Below are 20,152 nucleotides of genomic sequence, written 5' to 3' on the forward strand. Positions count from 1 at the left end.
AATAGGCAAACTATACTTCCAATCCCACCTTACATTACGTAGGGATATTTTATCCAAGAAATTTGAAAATAACATCACTGTAGCAGGACATTCAGGTTGAACTTTTCAGAGATACCTCAAGACTCAATCATAACTTTCCTTAACACTCATATACGTATGTGGTCACAGTGCTTGATCAGAACTTTCCAAAACAAAATTGGCTGTTTTAGAAGTTATTGAAGGAATAAGTAATTTAATCCATACGACATTCCTGCTGCTAACAGTAAGGGCACAGGTCTATGATACGACTTCTCTAGTGACAAACCTCTAAAAAGGTTCCCACTCACTACTGGTCACTCATGCTTGTCTTCCTCCCCAGCTGTCACAAACGAAGCAGCAGCACAACCCTTTCTGGGCCTGTGCAGCCAACAGAGAAGAAAATAATCTAGGGTAAAAAGTCGTCCCAAGTTTTTTCCATTGAGATCCTGGGACTGAAAAGCCTAGGACACAGCTCCAGCAAACTGCTGCAATGCTGTAACTAAGGTGGCAGCAGGCTATGGAAGATGACAGAAACCAAATGCCAGGAGAAAGCGGGAAACTCCGGCTGCCACTACTGCTGGAGACTAACAAGGCTCATGCTCTGCACTGTTACATGACTAGTGGCCCGATTACAGATCACCTCAGTTACTATAGGGCTGTATTTATTTTCAAGAATAATTCTGCACCTTGACAGTATCTAAACATACACGAGGCTTGTGACTTAAGAGCAGCATCCTTAAACCACTTTCCCCCGTGCTCTATTTACCAATGTTCCAGCATGTCAGAAGAAGGAACAGTTAGTTATACATGATGGAAAATGTAGTTTTCTGGGGCTTTTTTTTTTTGGGGGGGGGGGGGGGAAGAGGAAGGGGCCATTTTATCATTCATTTTCAGAAACATACACGTGGGAATACGACAAATGAAAACAAACTCGAGTGTTTTTTTAAAGAAGCAACTTGAGTATAGTCACATTTTCTTTTTACAGCCATATTATAGGTAGCATTTCTATTAAAATGCAGTTACACATTTTTGAAAAAAATTTAAGGCCTTTAGACTAAAACATCACCTAAGAGTCAACAGTTAAGTTGTATTTTAATGAAACGTTATGCTTAAACTCCTTAAGAGAAGCAGAAAAGAAAACTTTAAACACAGGCCACGCCGTGAAAGGCCTGCGACAGGAGCCTCAAGGGCGGCGCGGAGCGTCCAGGCCCAGCCGATGGCCGGCACGCGCACGCCGCAGGACCGCCGGCTGCCGCTGCCCTGGCGCAGCCGTGACCCCCTTCTACTCTATTTCACAGCTGACTGGAGAAGGACAGAATTAAGTAGAGCAATGGCCAAGACATAAGTCAATTTAATGCTCACAGCATGGGGACTAGAAGGTATTCAAAAGCTATTAGATATATTGGCAAGCTGATAAAATGACTAACGTCACACCAGATTCCACTGATACAAGTTGTTACTTTTATTAATAAAGTAAATAATTCAGGTTCTTTGGGCAATGTTTCAGATGCATCTAGTGTATCAACAAATTATGATCAAAACCAAATTTCATTTTGTATTTGTATTTATAAATATTTATAAATGTATTTATAGAGCAGTCTTTGTATACAAATGTATTTCCATTTATTCCTTTTAGCATCTCCAGGTTTAAAAATAATTAATATAGTTGAAAGCGACTGCAATTTTTTGTACTACTTTAGCAAATATCTAATAAAGGGTGAATAATTTAAGACATAACCTATTATCATATTTTTGTGGTCTAGGTACCATAACAAGCTTTGAAATAAGAAGAACAAACATAATTTTTTTCAATATACAACAATCCGTATAACTACTCCCCAATTCTTTTGATCTGTTTTATCAACATGCCTTCTGCCAAAACTGATTCATACTAATTACGTGTCACAGCTCAAAGCACAGTTCAGCCTACATCTGAGGTGTGCCGACAACGATATGTAGAAAACAGCCACTTTTTGCAGCCAGTAAATCACTATCAGTCCAACAGCGTAGTCACATAATCATGGCACCACTTCGGGACAAACACATCCTTTAGCCTTTTGCATGCTGCACTTAAGCTGACAAAAAATCTTAAGTAGGGAATGCACTCCTTCCTGAAGAGACTTTCAGTACGACATGCACTATGCCATAACGTGGTCAATGAAAGAGATTCTGTTTTCCTGCCACTCACACACAATTGCTCCTCTCAGATAAAGCAAAATCATTCGCACATGCCCTTCCGCGGGGCTCCTCCGAGCAGGGCTGGAGGTAGTGCCTCTAGGGCAGTACTGCAACGCAGCAATTTTAATACTTCGCTTTCCTAATTCGAACTGCTTTAAGACAAAGTGCATATTACAACAAAATTTAATGGACTTGCCGATAACCGAATCACTTTTGACTATAAAAGAGTGCAGCTAACAAACAAGCTCATTTCTGCCAAGCCAAGCCCCTTAGCTACCGCACGAACAAGACGTCACAAACACTTTAAGAAAATGGTATTTCTCGTATATTCTGGATATACATTTCTGTAGCAAATATAGTACTTTCTACTATGACCAGCAAATTACATACAACCACTTTACCTGGTCAGATTTTCTATGAACAAATATACGTACAGTTCACATTTGTGTGGCAATTTCAAATCGAGATTTATCAGGAGGGCTCTTAGGTGCAGCAGGCTTCTCCCTTCGCTTCCCCGAGTACCACAGCGTGCCTTTAAGCCACCCAATTTATCCTGTCCAACATATTTTCTGGTCTACAACTTCTCCGGAAATTAAGCCAGCTCAGTTAACTGTCTTTCTTTAAATAATATGTTTATATTCCAACGCGGCTACTACGAATTCTAACATACCTTAATCCTTATCGTAGTATTTTTAATTTGTTATAAACAAGTTGCTTGCTTAATAAAAGTTTGAATAAAGTTTCGCACACCAGCATTTTATTTTGAATCATACTAAAATAGAAAGATGATTAGTTAACAGGCAGTCTATCACAGTTAATTTACTTGACTAGTAGTAGCAAGCTTACAAAAATTAGTATTAATAATGACAAATTTTCATAAAGAACAAACCTGCTGAAAACCCACAAAGCAGGGGATGGTGAAGTTACAGTTTACAGAGAGATTCCAAAGAAAGACGCTTCCAACTTGTGTTGCTTTCCCACTCTGCAGATTTCATTAGAAAATGGAGGAGAAGCATGGTGTCATTTTACTGCTACAGGAGTGCTGCCTGCCAACTCCTCCTGGAGTAGGGGCCCAGTGACTTAAACTCCCCCTCCAATAAAAAAAAAAATGGCAGCTGTTTGAATAACTTTAATGCAGATGGAAAACAGTTTCACTCGCACAAAATCAGCTTACAAAGATCAAATCATCTACAAAACCACACAAAGAACAGCATCGAGCTGTCATTTAAATGCTGCTGCTTATGCTGCTGAAGCTGACCTCTTAAAAACGCACTGTGCTACCCTCCGCTCGCATGCTATGCCCCAAAGAGTTGTCAGTGCTGGAATGCTGAAGGGCAAACAGAGGAAGTCTGGCTTTCAAGCCGACACACGTAAGATGTAGTGCTAGAATTTTCGTTGTGGAAAAATGGCCGCAGCTGTAAGCTCAGCTAGCTGATCTGGAAAATATCTCACTGTTTGCCAATTCATTAACCCCTGAAGATCCGCACAAAGGTAAGTTATATGGCATTTATATGGGTAATTTTAACAGCAAGCATTTATTATTCTGGTCATTTTTGCTGCTTACTTTCAAGCTTTAAAGCTAACAAAACAGTTTTTCCAATAAGGTAAAGCACAGCTATGTAAGGAAAAAAACCCCCACGAACAGAAGACTTAGTGTGTTTGGATGATTTTGCTTGACAGAGAAGAAAACGAGTAAGAAGTTTCCAAGGTGGGAAATATGAGTCAAAGAATTCAATTCCACACCCAGCTATTTTTAAAAGCACTTTCTGTTTCAGTGGTTGATTCAAAGTTTATTCTGTTCTGCAATAAACGTAGTACTTTATGCCTATGCCTTCTACAAGACAGGGAATTTCAGAACTAAAAATTGCTAGGAATTTTCAGCTCTAACTTGTGTTGTTTTGCAAAGCACTAAAGCATTCAGAGCTACTAACCACAATACCAACATCGACATAAACATTACTGTTGAATCTTTTTAAAAATTATTTTACTACAGTATTATGTATATATTGAGGTGTGCGCAAAAAGATATTTCATCTCATAATGAAATCTTCTTCTGCAAAATACATCATGATTATTAACGTAAGCATTATACAACAAAACTCAAACCTTCTTGAGTAACATTCAGTTTAGAGCCTGGCTTATCATTAGCTATCCATGGCCACAGTGGTGTTTGCAGATTCGTGTTTTAGAGATATTTGGGTGGAATGGATTGATCTGTCTTGAACAGTACTAACATTAACTACAGCAAAAATACATACTTTGCCAAGCTATAAGGACTACCACAATTGACAACTCTGCAGTATTCTCAACCAATAAGGACTTTCAAATGACTCATTATTGCTAAAATATATGGTGCAAGAGCACTTGGAAGGCACATGTCAATGCAGGAATGCCTTATGCTAGGTGCTGTACAAATACAGACACCTTCCATGTAGCAACTGATATGTTAATCTAACTACTGTGAACTCCCTCTTCCCTCCTTTACTAAAACCAGATATACAAAACTAGACAGGTTAAAATATTTGAAAGCCACAGCAATTAACAACAACACAGCATTAAAAAGCTACTTGTACCAGAAACATTTGTATTAGCATCTTCTTTATTACTTCCGTTCTCAATCCTGAACAGGAAGAAGAATCAGCCCTGATAAATTCCTTGGCAGGCAGTCTTGTATTTTTACATGCACAATGATAGCTACTTCAGCTAGTACAACAGCAATTACTACCTTAGCTAAAAACACATTTTGGAGTCATCCAAAATCCACTTAAAAACAAGAAATAATCTCTCCAGCCAACCATTCCCCACTCCCTAGGTAACCAGCTACTGTTCTGAAACAAGGAACACTACTCTGAATTATTTAGCAATCCTACACTCCTGTATTCTATCTTCAGCTCATGCACAAAATAAATTATTTAAGACATAAACATGATGGAAACTTGGAAACTAATGAAACATTAATTTAAATCCTGAATACAAGTAGACAAAACGGTTGAAACAAAGAAAGAGATATGTGCAACAAGCGACAAATTTTAGTCCTATTAAAACTTGCATCACTGAATCCTACGGTGTCTGTACTTCTTCAGAAGCATGCATTTCTTTGACAGAGTTCAAATTCCTGCTATACTTCCTGAAATACTCTTTTAATATTAATATAACATTCATGAACAACAAGTCTCCAAAGAGAAAACGAAAAACTAAGGTTTACTTTGTCCTTCAAAACAAAGTCCCCCCCCCACCCCCACCAAATTCAAAGATAGCCATCAGGTAGCCTACTGAGCAGAATTACTGCCCTCCCTCCTTCACGCTATTTTTAGCTGTCTGCTTTTGCAGTCTTGTCCCTAATGCCACGCATGGATGCCAGTACAGCATAAGTACATAGGTCAAATGTTCATTCAAAATGGACAATATTAAAGCAGCGTATTTTATCATTTTTCTTCTTCACTATCTTTTCAGATACAGTTCATTAATGCTGAGTAAAAAGGCATTTTCACAATTATTTAAATCTGGTTTATTATCTCAGAAGCTTTACTGCAAGAGTATACAGAAGAAAATAAATATTTAGCCTGTACTTCAAGCGCAATTCCATGAATTGCTTGGGAAAAGGTGCTTTAAAAAAAGCTGAGTGAAAAACATTTATTAATTATAATTCTCCTGGGGCTTCTTCCATCACCTCCAAGTATTCAGTCCTGTTCCTAAAGCCAAACAAAATTCCCACTGATTTCAGTACCAAGGAAGTCAGGTTTTATGTCAGCCCAATGAAACCTACAGGATAGCTGCAGATATAGAACTTAAGTTTCCATTAACGTCATCTACTACAAGAATAACGCACCGGCGTTCCTGCAACCACCATGATCTGGCAGCTTCCTCTGCCTCCAACAATTAATATTCCATAAACTGAAATATTAACTGCCTCAAAGTTGCACACAAAAAACCTCCCTATAACACAGAACACAGCTCACATTCTGCCATATAGCATCTTCACACACCGAGAATCTACTGTTTTTACAAAATGTATTTATTTTAAACACATATTAAAAAATTATACATTACACTTGAATAACCTAGATGTAAAGGCCTCTCTTAACACCTGGCAATCAATACTGTAGACTTAGGCAGGAGAATCAATGTTTTTATGCCGAGAATCTGCCTCCTCCACTTCAACCACGTGCTAATTAGCATACTTCTTATCCGACAGTAACGGAGACTTGAATTTCTTTCTTTGCCTCATCTCAAGCGCTGTATGCCCTATACCATTTTTCCTACCTTCATGCCAGAACATATTTTTGATGTTTCCAAAGGTAACTGCATTTCTGCTAAGCAGGATTTCTAAGCTCCTACTTCTACCGCTGCTCAAGGTAAGTATTTAATTAAACCCAACGTTCCTAAAAACATGGATTCAGCAGGCACCCAGCAGGATCGGTTATGTGATCATTATCAACTCCTCAATATGTTAGGAGCTAAAATTAAAAAGAAAGTGAAAAGAATCTTTTCTTTCCCCCCTTACAAGAAGCAGGTTGGGATGGAGATGTTTATGAAGCCCGCAAACATTCAGAGTAACTGCAGCGTTCCAAGCTTGCTACTGAAAGTCTAAATTACAGCTTTTGGGCACTGTCATCTTGATCATTTTTGTCAAGATGAACCCTCTAAATGCAGCAGTTAGTTAAAACACTGGACATATCAATCACTGGGCCCTCAAGCTTTCCCAACCCACTAGTTTCCTAACCCAATAGTTAGACTACTTGGAAGCTGAGTCGCAAGCAGATCCATTACGTGGATCTATAAAAGGTCATATTAGAAGTACTGTTAGAGTGTTTATGCACTTTTCAAACAAAGCAAAAAGGGGAAGAGGAAAGCATATAAGGAAAAGAACTCATGATTATATGTATATGCCTGGTGCTATATAAGTAATTAAGAATGAAAAATAGGAAGAATAGAAACAAGCAAATCCCTGGAGTAAACCATTAGCCCATTCCTTTCCTAGCCTTTTGTGGTAACTGTCTGAAACAGTTCAACTGAATTTTTACAGTTCCTGTTTTTCAGTTTGAAGAAAAACTTTCAGCTGACCCCTTTGATTCAATAAGTTTTAAAATGTAGAAATGACATAGAGACTAGAAATAACTTTAAAGTAACTTACCTTTGATTTTTTGTTCAATGGCCTAGAAAAAGAAAGAAAGCATCAGTGATTTGTGCAGATAAGGAAAACCACATGTGCACGTGCCACTTTATAAAGCAGCATAAGCTTTTGACTTTCCTCTTCTAAAATGTTTTAAAGTTATTTAATTATCTACTTCAGAAGCATGTCTCTAACCAACACTTGCCAACTTTTCCTTATGCCTAGAAAGCTGTTTAAATATTACAGAAGACAAAATTAATTTGAGAGATAACTATATGAAACAGACAAAATTAAACTTGCAAATTAACATGTTTGAAGCAAATTAAACACTATGCCTGGAAGCAAGGAATCTCCACCACATTATTGCAGAATACGGCAGGGGAAGAAAGGGAGGGACCTACAAATCTAAAGGCAGTACAGAATGAAACGCAAAAGCTTTAACTTTTTCCTTTCCAAGATTCAACTGATTATTCCTGTGACATGGCCAAGATAAGAGATCTATCTGAATAAAACTGTATCATAGATACAATAAAAGATAGATAAAAATAGATGAAAGATCTCTCCCCATAGATAAAAATGGGGAGAGAAGCATTTATTATCGTATGAAAGCACACCTTAACTGTGTGATTTTAATTATAGAAGACAGTGCAAGCAACTTCATAAAGGTCATCTCAAAAGCACAAGTCCTAGTTCTTCCTATCTGAAGCTAGAGTGCTCTTAATTATCACTTTTAAAGGTGCTATTTTCAAAGCAAATGAGATTTAATTTGATAGGGTCACTTTGGTAGCTGTATACAGCTCTTTTTAATTATGATACTGCATATATTCCATATCATGCAATGAAGTAATTTGAGATAATACTTAAAGTAACTATTGTCTAAAATTAAAACCTTGAAAAGGAGAAAAAGGGAGAAATTGATTGATTTAAATGTTAGTACTGTTAGGGCTGACTACTGAAATGTTATTAATGAATCTTTAATGCCATATCCTCACTTCTGTTAAGGAAATCAAGAGTATATTTTAAAAAAAACCCTGATTTTTGACTCCCTAAGCTGAGAAAGGTAAGGATCCATTAACAAAGTTACACTGTTCAGTATCTAGACATAGTTAAAAATGCAGCCTCTTACTCTCAAGAAACCCACACTTTTTCCCCCCCACACTTTTTCTTATCCTGATTGCCCCAAGTCTTCCAATACTACTGCTCCTCATTTTGCAAAATGCAGTTGCTCTACTTGGTACCACCATCCAATGTCACAACTTCTGATTTAAGATGACTTTGTCTAAAAAATCTGATTAAAAAGTTTATTTTGAAGGCTTGGGAAGTTTGGTATGCACTTTGCACTCCAAGATACTCCAAGCACAACAACTGGCTTTGAACCAAGAACTCACGATACATTTTTATATGGTTATAACATGTAAATGCAATAGTATGGTTATAAAATATAAAAGGTATAGAATTTGAGATATCCCACAAAAGGTGTTCAGCAGCAGGATGCAAGCACCATGCAGAGGAACGTATCTTCTCTTACTAAGCTGGTGTCATACCTTTGTTGTAGCTGCTTTTCTCCTACTGCTTTTGTCTTTTAGCTCCAATTATTAAAAGACTACAGCAATTATTAAAAGACTACATCTATACAAAAAACGCTTTCCCTTCCACAGTATGTTTACATGATGTCTCTTCAGTTCTTGCCCTGCCTATATATGTGTTTCAGGCTTACTGTGGAGAGCTTGCAACCTTTTTCATTAATTTGTGCACCCCTCATTGCAGAGGGGTGCAGAGTCCCATCTCTGCTGGGACTTTCCAAGGATTTTCTATATTAAAAACATTTTAAATCCTAATAAGAATGGAATCATCACAAGCCATGGACATAAAGAAGATGAAAACACCAAACTCTTCCTCTGATTCACCTACAAATTACTCATTTATCAACTTCCTTTCCTATATGATTTGAGAACATGCAGTATCCCATTGCCAAAACTCCTTCATAACAAAAGAGTCCATCAAAAATATAATCCAGTTTGGCATCACACAGTATTAAGGCTTTCCGACTTTAGCCTACTGCCACTCAAATGCTATGGGACTTTTTCCAAAATCTCTCCCAAAGATATCAGGCCTTTATCCTTAAATTAGTTTGCAATTAGGCAAAACAGATTAATTTGGGAAAAAGTGTAGATAGACAATACTCTTCTATAGAAGCACGGTTTCCAGTGCCTGATCCATGGATCGCAACAGACACAAGCCAGATGACTTCTATTACTCTCATAGCTTCAGTCAAATTAGCTTCAAGTTACAATCAAAATGACTAGTCTGGCACTAATTCACAAACAGGAAAATGAGACAGCTTAGAATTTTACAGATTATTTGCTGGATCTCGCTGCCCACAGCATCCAAAGAGATCAGCAAAGAAGAAGAGTCATAGGATAAGGCTACTGAATGATTTAATACTAAGGGCTTATTCAGTTAAAACAAAACAAAACAAAAAAAACATCAGACTCCCCACATGCCTCTATTTCAGCTATGGACTTCTAAAATGGATCAGTGCTTTATGAACTGTTAAATGCTTTTCAGTTTTTGCTAGTGAGCCTAAGGTTGACAATACCAAACAATACGTTCTTAAGAGATCACACAGAAAAAGCTTACAAAACAAAGAGAGCGATTTTGGTCCATATGACTCTATTCATATATATGAATGATTGGTTAAAAAAAAAAGTCACACTAGGAATTTTTTTTTAATAGCTAAGTTAACTGGTGTTTGTTTGTTACCATGTCTTTTCAGAGATGCATTCTCTTTAACCTAGACCAAGTTTAAGCTTCTCCAGGAATGCACGTGAGCATCCTAGTGACATCCTACTGCTCCTTCAAGGTCTCACACACCAAGTCCGAGCGCTTAACATTTTGTTACTCTGAGAACACACCATGTCAATGTAGGCATAAGGCTCCTTCAGAACAGTCTAGTATAGTAGGTACTCCAGAGTGGGGGAAAGAGTAAGCCAAACGTTCAATTTCAGGCAAACCTTTGATCTCTTCACTTGCAGAAAATATTTATGCTTCTGTCTCTTCTAGAAATTTCACTCTCAAAAATGCCTTTCAATTCATGAAAATATTAAATTTTGTGGGAGGAAGCCATCCCTAGTATCCTGCATTGATATAAGTCTTGTAACAGTGACAGCTATGAAGAACCACTTATTTAAAAGATGAAATCAAATTTCACAAGTAAACCAGCTCCTTTCCTGTTACAACTTTTGATTAAAGCAAAATTCTGAGAGGAAAATGCGGTATAAAGTTATACTTGAGGTCCAATAATTACTATGAGGTTCTGTTGTCAGCTACTGACAACATTATGGAACTTCTTCTGAAATACAAACAAATACCCTGCCTTTTCCAGGAGTATTCCTTATACACTATTTCCTTTAGATTTGTTGTAAGATATACCTAATTTTGTACACACGCATAATAAACACCTTTATTTACTCAAACAGGGAGAACTGACTACTAATTTTTCAGCTATATAATAAATATCTAACATTACCCAATGGAATCAAAGAAAAAACCCTGAGAAGCAAGTTTGCTCTGCTACCATTGATTACCAAAAGTAAGTGTGAAATGGACATTTTTTTCAAAACAAATTCACAAGCTCCTCTCAAGCTTAGGGTCAATACTTAGAATCAAGGGCCATGATGAATATTCTGACATGAAACAGGAATTTGGAAGCATTCAGAAGTATTTCCATGATGCTTACATCTAACACCTTTACTGCCAAAGTTTTCATTTTTATCCACCCTCCCTAATGCAAGATGTGCTATGACAAGACTGTTTCCATACAAAAAGATAAGCAGATATGTTAAAACAGGGCTACAGCTGAAAACTAGTACTTGAAAAAAAAAAAAAAGTGTTCTGCAAATCTTACGAGTGCAGTAACACTGAGGAAGCCTCTAAGCCTGAAACGGACTCACCTGGCAATCAGAAAAAAGAATGGATATCTCAGAAGAATGTATATTTCTGAAGAAATTATGTACATAAAGCCAATTCAGATTTTCAGTATGTTAGTTACCATAAACTATCTATCAGTACATTTAAAGCTAAGAAAATTAGATTAAAAAAGAATACTTCTGAATATGAACAGCTAAAACAAAAAATATTTACTGGCAATGAAAAGTAATCTATGAGTGCAGGTTTTTATACTGTATTGCTCAACATACCTTTTTCTGAGCAGCTTCCTTCTTCTTCTTGTCTTCTTTTCTCTTTTTCCTTTCTTCCATCAACTGTTCTTCCTCTTCTTGCACTAAATCCCTGAACCACACAGTTTGTAATTAACTCTCCCAAAATACAATCTGTACACACTTAAATTCATTTTAGAACAATTATTTCATGGGGACACGAAAGAAACTGGGGAATTTTACTTCTAATTGGATACAATTTCTAAAGGGAGTATGTACTTCCACTGCAAATCACAAGTGACAAAACTTTAAAAATACATGCAGTGCCAAGCTACAATACAGGATTTTCTTTTTTTCCAAAATATATAATGAAGGTTTATACACTAATCAACTCAAAAGCCAGTGCAAATTCAGGTATTATTTAATCTCTACCTGCCGTTGTGAATTAGTATAAATCTGAGCTCTCATGCATCACATTTACCTGCTTGCACGTGTACGCACCCATGGAGTTTTACTGCCCTCGGCACAGGCCAACCCAGCCCCGGTTCCTCCCCTCCATGCACCCCTTGTGTAGCACCACCAGCACTTAAACAGCCATGCAGGCGTTTGCATCAGCTCACTGATCTTAAACGCTAACTCTGCCAAAAAACCACCGACAGGCACACACTTTCTTGCCAGAGCAGTAAACTAATTCAACTCATTGCATATCCGTATGGATGCTAGCGCTGACGTAAAGGACGCACGAACGTAAACGGAGCAACACTGTCACACCAGAGCTTTCAACAGCAGAACAATTTTAGAGCACCTTAAGCCAGTGATAAAACTGTAACTATCAAGTGTGAAAACAAAACCAGTTAGTTAATTTAAATGTACTTAATAGCATAATGTTTTACATGCTAAAACAGATGGTTTAGCAGCAACACCACTGTCCAGGCCATGCTATGCTCTTTTTTTAAAAGACCTGGGGGCAGCGGCAGCACTGTTTTTGTCTTAGCCATACTGTTCACCCTCCAAAGAAATCCGGACAGGAGAAGAGATTTTAGCACACATTTAGTCTGGAAGTATTTAATTCTCCTTCAGAAAAGTTATCCTCATTTGAGGATGAGTGACTGCATATACTCACATTATTAAGCAAAAGACAGCCCTGCTTACACAAAACTTTGGGGAGAAAAGGCCTAACAGGGCCAGTAACAGGCAGCCAGCTATGTGGTTGACTTCTGCCTGTAACACCTGAGCTCCTTTTTAGCCTCAAATTACCTACAACTACAAAACTGCAGTTTCACATAGGATAGTTTTACATAAAAAACAGATGAAATCAATTGAATACAGGCAGCGCACACAGATCTGGAACACAGAAGCAGAACATGGGATGCCTGAGAAGTACCAAAACTTTCATTATTTATTCTTCCACATAAATAACCAGTTGATTCTACCTGATAACTTTAACACAGTTCAAGCCTGTTTCAAAACGGGTGCAGTTGTTTGGCGTGCATGCGTGTGTGTTTTTGCTTTTTGAGAGCACGGGAGCACACGCGAGAAAGGCAGAGTGGGCGCACGAGAGAGGGGGGGTGCGGGTGAAAGCAAGAGCACTCAGGCGCGCGAGGGAGAGCAAGCCGGCACGGGCATGTGCAAGAGCGAGGGCACGGGGGTGCGCGAGAACAAGGGTGGAGCGCGGGCGTGACTGGGCCGGCACGGGAGCGAGCAGGCACGGGTGTGTACAAGAGCGGGCGCGAGAGCAAGAGCGCAGGGGCGCGCGAGAACGAGGGCAGGGGCACAGGCGTGAGCTGGCAGGTGCGAGAGCAAGCGGGCACGTGTGTGTGCAAGAGGGGGTGGGCACGAGGACAGGGGTGCAGGTGCGAGCAGGCAGGCATGAGAGCAAGGGGGCATGGGCGCGCGCAAGAGTGGGCGCAAGAGCAGGGGCACAGGCGCGAGCGGGCACGAGAGCGAGCGGGCACAGGCGTGCGCAAGAGCAGGCGCGGGAGCGAGGGGGCACGCGAGAGCAGGGTGGGGGCTGCAGGCGCGAGGGAAGGAGCAGGCAAGCGCAGGCGGTCGCGAGCGAGCGGGCAGCCAGGCGTGAGATGTTCAACTTCATCTCAGTTCCACTCTGGCAAATTCACACAACTTCCTCGCTTTTTTATTACACAAGCAGCACTCTTACAACAGCTGTCTCTTATTTCAGGTGGTGCCAAAGGAAGTAATACTAAACAGCAGCCCATCAGGTCTCTACGGTAGCCAGAAAGTTGTTATATTTAGCAATCTGCGTAATATTCTCTTTTTTTTTGGAAGGGGCCAGTACCACACTATTGCTGCCCGCTGGAGTGCCACCTTTCAGCATCTTGCTGGAGAATCTCACAACAAGGACGTAATACTTAAAACAGGACACAAACTTCTGAGACTGTTAATGTCACCCCAAATACAATTTGTTTCTACTAATACTTTCAGTCAGACAACAGCTATACCTTATCTAAATGGTAAAAACCTATTTGCCTAGAAGGGAAAAATTTATATTCACAAAATTAATGAGTATTTCTTTATTTAATTACAAATACCTTTTCTCCCCTCCCCCAGATTTCTCTCTCTCTGTAAACAGAAATTCTTCAGAGCATGACTACATGTTTCCGTGCAGTAACTAATACAAGCAGAAATCAGTTTTCATCCCTACTTGCTGAGATCTTCACTCTTGCTGCAAATCTGATTTCATCCTCTACTTGATTCTTTTCCCAATGCTTCCTTCTGTGGGAATAAGACTGATTTATTGTATATCAAGGATTCTCTTTCTCCTCTAACACTTTTAGGATGACTGTTAGTACAAGTACTGTTACAAGTAGCAACTCATGTTACATGTGTTAATAAAAGCTGTCTGACACTGCAGGTATTTACCAGAGGTCAGGCTGTAGCATGGTTTGGCCAGTATTTTTCTCACCCCACTTACACAGTAATGCTTTACAGACAGACCACTGCTCTAAAAAGTTTCTATATACCAATCAAATTCTTTTAATTGTCTGTTATCTAATGACCGAGCACAAGCGTTCTTTACTTTTTGAAAAATCATTGCTTCTGATTTATGATATGCAAAAATCTAAAAATGTTATTTCTGATATCTCTCTGTGATTTCAGTTGTACTGTAAGAGAAATCACAAACCATCACATGCAACATGGCTATTCTGCATTTTACCATAGTTTTACCATTTGGCTGCTAGATTCATTGAGGACTGTCCTGCTGCAAAAAGCAATCTTGCATTTTCAATTAGGTATCAAAAAATATTTCATGGACAATGAACAGGTTAGTCACGTAGCTACAGAAAACAATTACAGTCGGGCAGTTTAATTTAAAGCAATCCCTTGGATACTTTGCAAATTGGAGGTAACAATTAATCTGCAGTGACACCTGTGCACTATAAAGGTGATACATAAGCCAGTTTTGTCCATCATAATCTTGCATGCTGAGCATTTTTAACCAGATTGAAGACCGCAACCCTGACCCTCAGTTTGAGCTCATTTGGAATAGTCCAATTTGTAACAGATAATTTGAATTGATAAACAACACAAGAAGCACAGAAGTCTGAAATCAATCTAGGAAAAAAAGCTTCCACACATCACGTGCCATTTCTGATAGAATACAAAATTCATTTACAGTTGACTTTCACATGAAGAAGATGAAGAGTCACTGATTCTCTATTCAGAAACATACTATTTCCTAAAGCATCCTTTGAGACTAAAGAGTCACATAAACCAGCTGGAAAGGCCAAGCACCACATCTTCCTCCAGTGGCCAGGGAAAGTCACGTCCATAGCCCCTCTCCCATCACCACCTCCCTCACTGGGTGTATAATGCATAGCGACTTCACACATATGCAGGGGGTCTGACACTTTACAGAAGCATTAATTCAGCAGACATTTTCTGTGAGCAGCTTTCTGCCTACCTTGTCCCAAGATCACCCCAGGAATAAAACACCATCACAAGCAGGCTGCACCACCGGAATTCCTGTAGCTGTTCCGTGTCATTCTCTTTCCCCAGGGCTACTCAGATGCGGAGAGGGAGCAGGCTGTGAGCCAGACTATTTGTTCTGGAGCAACCTGGTCACTATTCTCTCTGGGGCTGGTGTCCCCAGGTCTGTCAAGCATTGGGCATGCATGTCTCACTGTGAAATGGGATGAGGTGCAAGACCTTAGCAAGAGGTAATATCTGGACACAGGCTATTGCTGGCAGAAGCAGTCGAGCAGTCCGACTTTGGTCTTAACAGGCTGCGGAGTACCAGGGAAACAGCACAACTTTCTCAGCTGTCTCCTGAATTAATTGTTCTAGAAAGGTATATGAGATCTCTGCGCACAGGTTAAACACTTCTGATGCAGTAAGCATATCACCTTTGCAGAATGGTACATTGGATAGAACTGTCTACCGGAAAAGCAGATTTACAGGATTGTAATACCCTGACTGTGTTCGATCCCTCTGTTTAGCCTGGAGAAGAGAAGACTGAGGGGTGATCTTATCAATGCATATAAATATCTGAAGGGAGAGTGTAAAGGGATGGGGAGAGAATCTTTCCGGAGGTGCCCAGTGACAGGATGAGAAGCAGTGGGCACAAACTAAACCGCAGGAAGTTCTATCCGAATTTAAGGAAAAACTTTTTTTACTGTGAGGGTGACTGAGCAACCAGAACAGGTTGCCCAGCGAGGTTGTGGAGCCTGCATCATTGGGGATGTTCAGAAGCTGTCTGGACAGGGCCCTGGGCAGCCTGCTCTAGGTAACTGCTTGAGCAGGGAGGTTGGACTAGGGGATCTCTGAAGTTCTACCCAGTCGCAACAGTTCTGTGATTCTACCAAGCTGAATTCAAAAAGTTAAGGAAGTAGTCAATTCACTGTTTTCTGTAATGAGTTTTTGTGCACCAGGTACAAAAAACCCCTATATTATCTGACCCCCCCCTCATATTTTAGAAGAAAGATACAGCACTTTACAGAGCAAGCAGAATGCAAAATAGTATTTTCACACACACAAACAAATCTCATCAACACCACTACAACTAAATCAACAGGATTACATTTTATTTTTATAATACAGATGCTGTGTGGAAATGCTACAAACTCATATACTGATATCTTTGGACTGTTCTACCACAGGATCATTTTTCAGTTTCCACACAAGAACTCTTATCACACTGTAATCACTCTATCTTCATATACTTCAGAACAACAGATTCTGGATGACAAAGCCAGCTCAGAACACACACAGAAAATGGGACCTTAGGCAACCCCTGAAAATAAACTACCCACCTACAGTTCATGACATGTTTTTATAGCAGTATTGCATTACCATTACAACCTCTAACCTCACTGATTGAAAAGCAAAAATAACCCATGCTATACTTTAACAACAATGATGCCCTTATTGCCCATTTTCTCCATTAAAAGCCTAACTCAAAGATAGTCCTACCACCACTATGCCTCTTACAAACATAAACCTAAAATACTAATCCAGATTAGCTCATTAAGTCATCATATCCTAAAGCGAAACTACTAAATTTCCATCTCTGACAGCCGAAAAAGAAAGTTTCTTTTATTCTAATACATGGCCCTATCGACAGGCAGCAAACGATAGTATTTATATATCAAATTCCAAATTCTGTTAGAATAGATAACAAACAAGGTACATCTCTAATGCTACTTCCTCAGAAACAGAAGTGTTACTTAGTATTTCCCATCTATCATCTTAGGCCTTCATAATTCCCTATTCCTGTTAAGTACTCACCATTTTATATTATTCTTTGTGTACGAACTATCAGCAGCTTCATGCTACTTCACAGCACATAACAAGAAATACCATAGGTATCAAGTCTAACAGTAACAAGACAAAGCTAGAAAATAAACAGGTTTCTTCTGCTGGGCTTTTCCCTGCATCTGGGTACATTTATCCCACTGGCTTAGTGTGGCAGAAGTGTTCGTAGCAGCACGCTTGGTCCACCAGCTGTTCAAACAAGAAGCAGCGACTCAAAATTCTGATTCATACATGGATATACAAGCAGACTTCTATTATTTCCCCTATCCGCCATCCAACTTTCACTAAAACACATGTATAGGGAATTTCCTTTTCCTACTAAATAATTGGATTAGCTTGTTCATGGTTAAGTGGTCTTAGCAGAAATGCAAACCTTATTTTTCAATTTAGATTAACTGAAAATAAAATACCCATGCCATACCAAATTCACATTTGAGACTGGAACAAAGGCCTTCAGTTTAAATAGTTTAACTGGAAAGATGCTTTATTTTTCAAGTGAGACCAAATGAAAATGCATCTTGATCTCAGGAGAGACTATACGTTTCATGAGTCTGAGGACACAGAAGTAGAAGCTGCTATTATCTGTACAATTTTGAGTACAAGGAGTGTCAGATAAATATTTTCCATTATTTATACATAATTTTTTTTTTTAAACTAATTTTGGTAGTCTTGTAACAGTACCTCAACACAACACAATTCTTGTTTGTGCAAGATCAAAAAGTACAATTTTTTGACAATAGCTTAACTAAGTGAAGCGTTTTGGTATGTGTTCTAAGAGGGGTATCACTTTGGCAAGAGAGAAGGTGCCATGGGATTTTAGGTTATTTTTGAGAATAAGTCTTTCACTTCATAACTATCACAATTATATGCCATTAAATAGCAGTTACACTCTTATTTCTACAGTTCGCATTCATTACTTTTTCTTTGCATTAAGGTTTGACAACTCTGATTTTATTTTTATTTAGTCAGATTTATTATTTGGCTTGCAGACTGGAAAAAGGCTGTAAGTTTAAAATATAAATATTTCAGGCAATATTTACATCAAATCACACTCTAATTGTTACTTTAATTCATGAAAAAAGTTCAGTTAACCTGAGATTTTTTACAAAGGAAACCTGGAGCTTTTTAAACATGCTAAAACATAGAAAAATGATTAGCCACCTTTATCATCCATTCTTATGTACAGAAAAGGAGAATCAACTATATCCATATTTTTCTTGGGAGACGTAACAAGGATTCAACAACTAGCATTTGTAAAGCATGCTATTTTTGCTGTTATAATATGCAAAACGAAAACGTTATGCCACAGTAAAATTACAACTCTGGTCACCCCACTGAGGAAATTATGGTTACAAGAAGAATTTTGACACAAATTATGATCTTAGACATAACACTGCATTATGATTTGAACACAATATTTACCTCAGTGAAAAGCATGCAATACTTGCACATAACACGCTTCAGCACTGAAATAAAACAGGTCACCATTTTACCATTAATGCCAATTACCTAGCTTTCACCTAAGCCAGATTACCTACATAATAAAGAGAAAAATGCACTAATTTTGTTTCAAGATTCTTCAAGCTAATATTAATAGTTAAGATGTATCTCTACAAATAATGCTAAGGATTTTAGCATTACTACAGATGCTCAGACACGGAGTTCACTTGCCAAGCAGGCACCTCCAGAAAACACTTCCCAAACCAAAGTCACATTGCCCCACAAGATGGTGCTAGCACATTTTTAAAGACACTGCAAACATCAGGAATAAATGCTTTTAGAAGCCTTGAGGCTGTGAAGCAATTCTCCCAAACGTATTGCATTAGGCTTACTTTGAAGCACTTCAAACACTGCACAGACTGTATTTGGGATTTTGTTGTCATTACTATGGCCTTCCACGCTGAATGCATTAAGTGATGAACTACTGCACTAGTCCTAGCTAATAGAAATGGGGGAGGGAGGAAGCACTTTTCTGGTGGGTAAAGGACACCAGTAAACAACTAGCCAATCTCTTAGTAGCCCTGTATCAATAACTGAAGGTAAAAATATATTTACCACTTCATTTCCTGAAAGGACATGCAGCATTCTACTTCTTTATCTATCGCAGGACACTGGAGACACCAATAGCCTGCCTGCTATTGATCCCTCAACATCAGCTCTGTGTTAACTTTCTCCAAGTGTTACTTTCTACCCATGTACTACATGGAGCAAATATAAAAGTACGAACTTCAGTGATTAAAAACAATGGCTTCAGAAAATCCAGTGACATACATATAAAATAAACTTCAGGGGTCGGGGAGAATCAGTTCCACTGAACTGCTTTTCTTCTGGTTATAAATTAACTTGTAATGCTACAGACTGAACACTGTTAGATAAGTACATGTAAGTATCTTGAATTGAAAGGTCTTTCAGAATCCCGCAAAGACAGTAAACATGTACACACACATGCCATATCTAACCTATGCTGGATATTATATATAGACTTGTGAACATATTGCTGAGGCTTTCAATTTTGATAATTTTTCTGTATTCTGACCTATAAGATAACCAATCTTAAAATCTGAAATAATGCAGTTTCAAAAAACTGCCAATAAAAATTCTCAATTTCTGAAAAGCAGTTGTTACCTTTTCTATTAAACCCTTGTTATTAACAAACCAAAACACCTGTTTCAGTTAAAAACAGATCCTTCCATTCCTTTCAATGTTTCCCACAAAAAGGTCCACTACAACAAAAAGAACACTCTTCAGGTTTACAGAATAGAAACCAGTACTTTAAAGTTTAAAAAAAAAGACACCAGTGCCTTTAATGGAAACATTCTCTGAAAACTAAAACCACTCAGCACATTATACAGGAGCAAAGAAAGCCTCAGGCCCTGATAAGAAAATGAAAACACTTATTTACAGATGTTGTATG

General features: G+C 38.6%; 1 protein-coding gene across 9 annotated transcripts in view; it reads right to left on the reverse strand.

Moving 5' to 3' along the window:
- The window catches only part of TNRC6A (trinucleotide repeat containing adaptor 6A), a 96,523-nt gene that overhangs the window by 28,809 nt on the left and 47,562 nt on the right, over positions 1-20,152 (reverse strand). For all 9 annotated transcript variants that reach the window (XM_064520002.1, XM_064520001.1, XM_064519999.1 and 6 more), the window contains 2 exons: positions 11,509-11,599; positions 7,331-7,352 (listed from right to left, as the gene is read on the reverse strand). In XM_064520002.1, coding sequence (XP_064376072.1) covers positions 7,331-7,352; positions 11,509-11,568 — 82 coding nt within the window. In that variant the 5' untranslated portion in view covers positions 11,569-11,599. The remainder of the gene's footprint in view (positions 1-7,330; positions 7,353-11,508; positions 11,600-20,152) is intronic.

The sequence above is a fragment of the Dromaius novaehollandiae genome, chromosome 14 (genome assembly GCF_036370855.1).
Source record: "Dromaius novaehollandiae isolate bDroNov1 chromosome 14, bDroNov1.hap1, whole genome shotgun sequence".
Lineage (NCBI taxonomy): Eukaryota > Metazoa > Chordata > Aves > Casuariiformes > Dromaiidae > Dromaius > Dromaius novaehollandiae.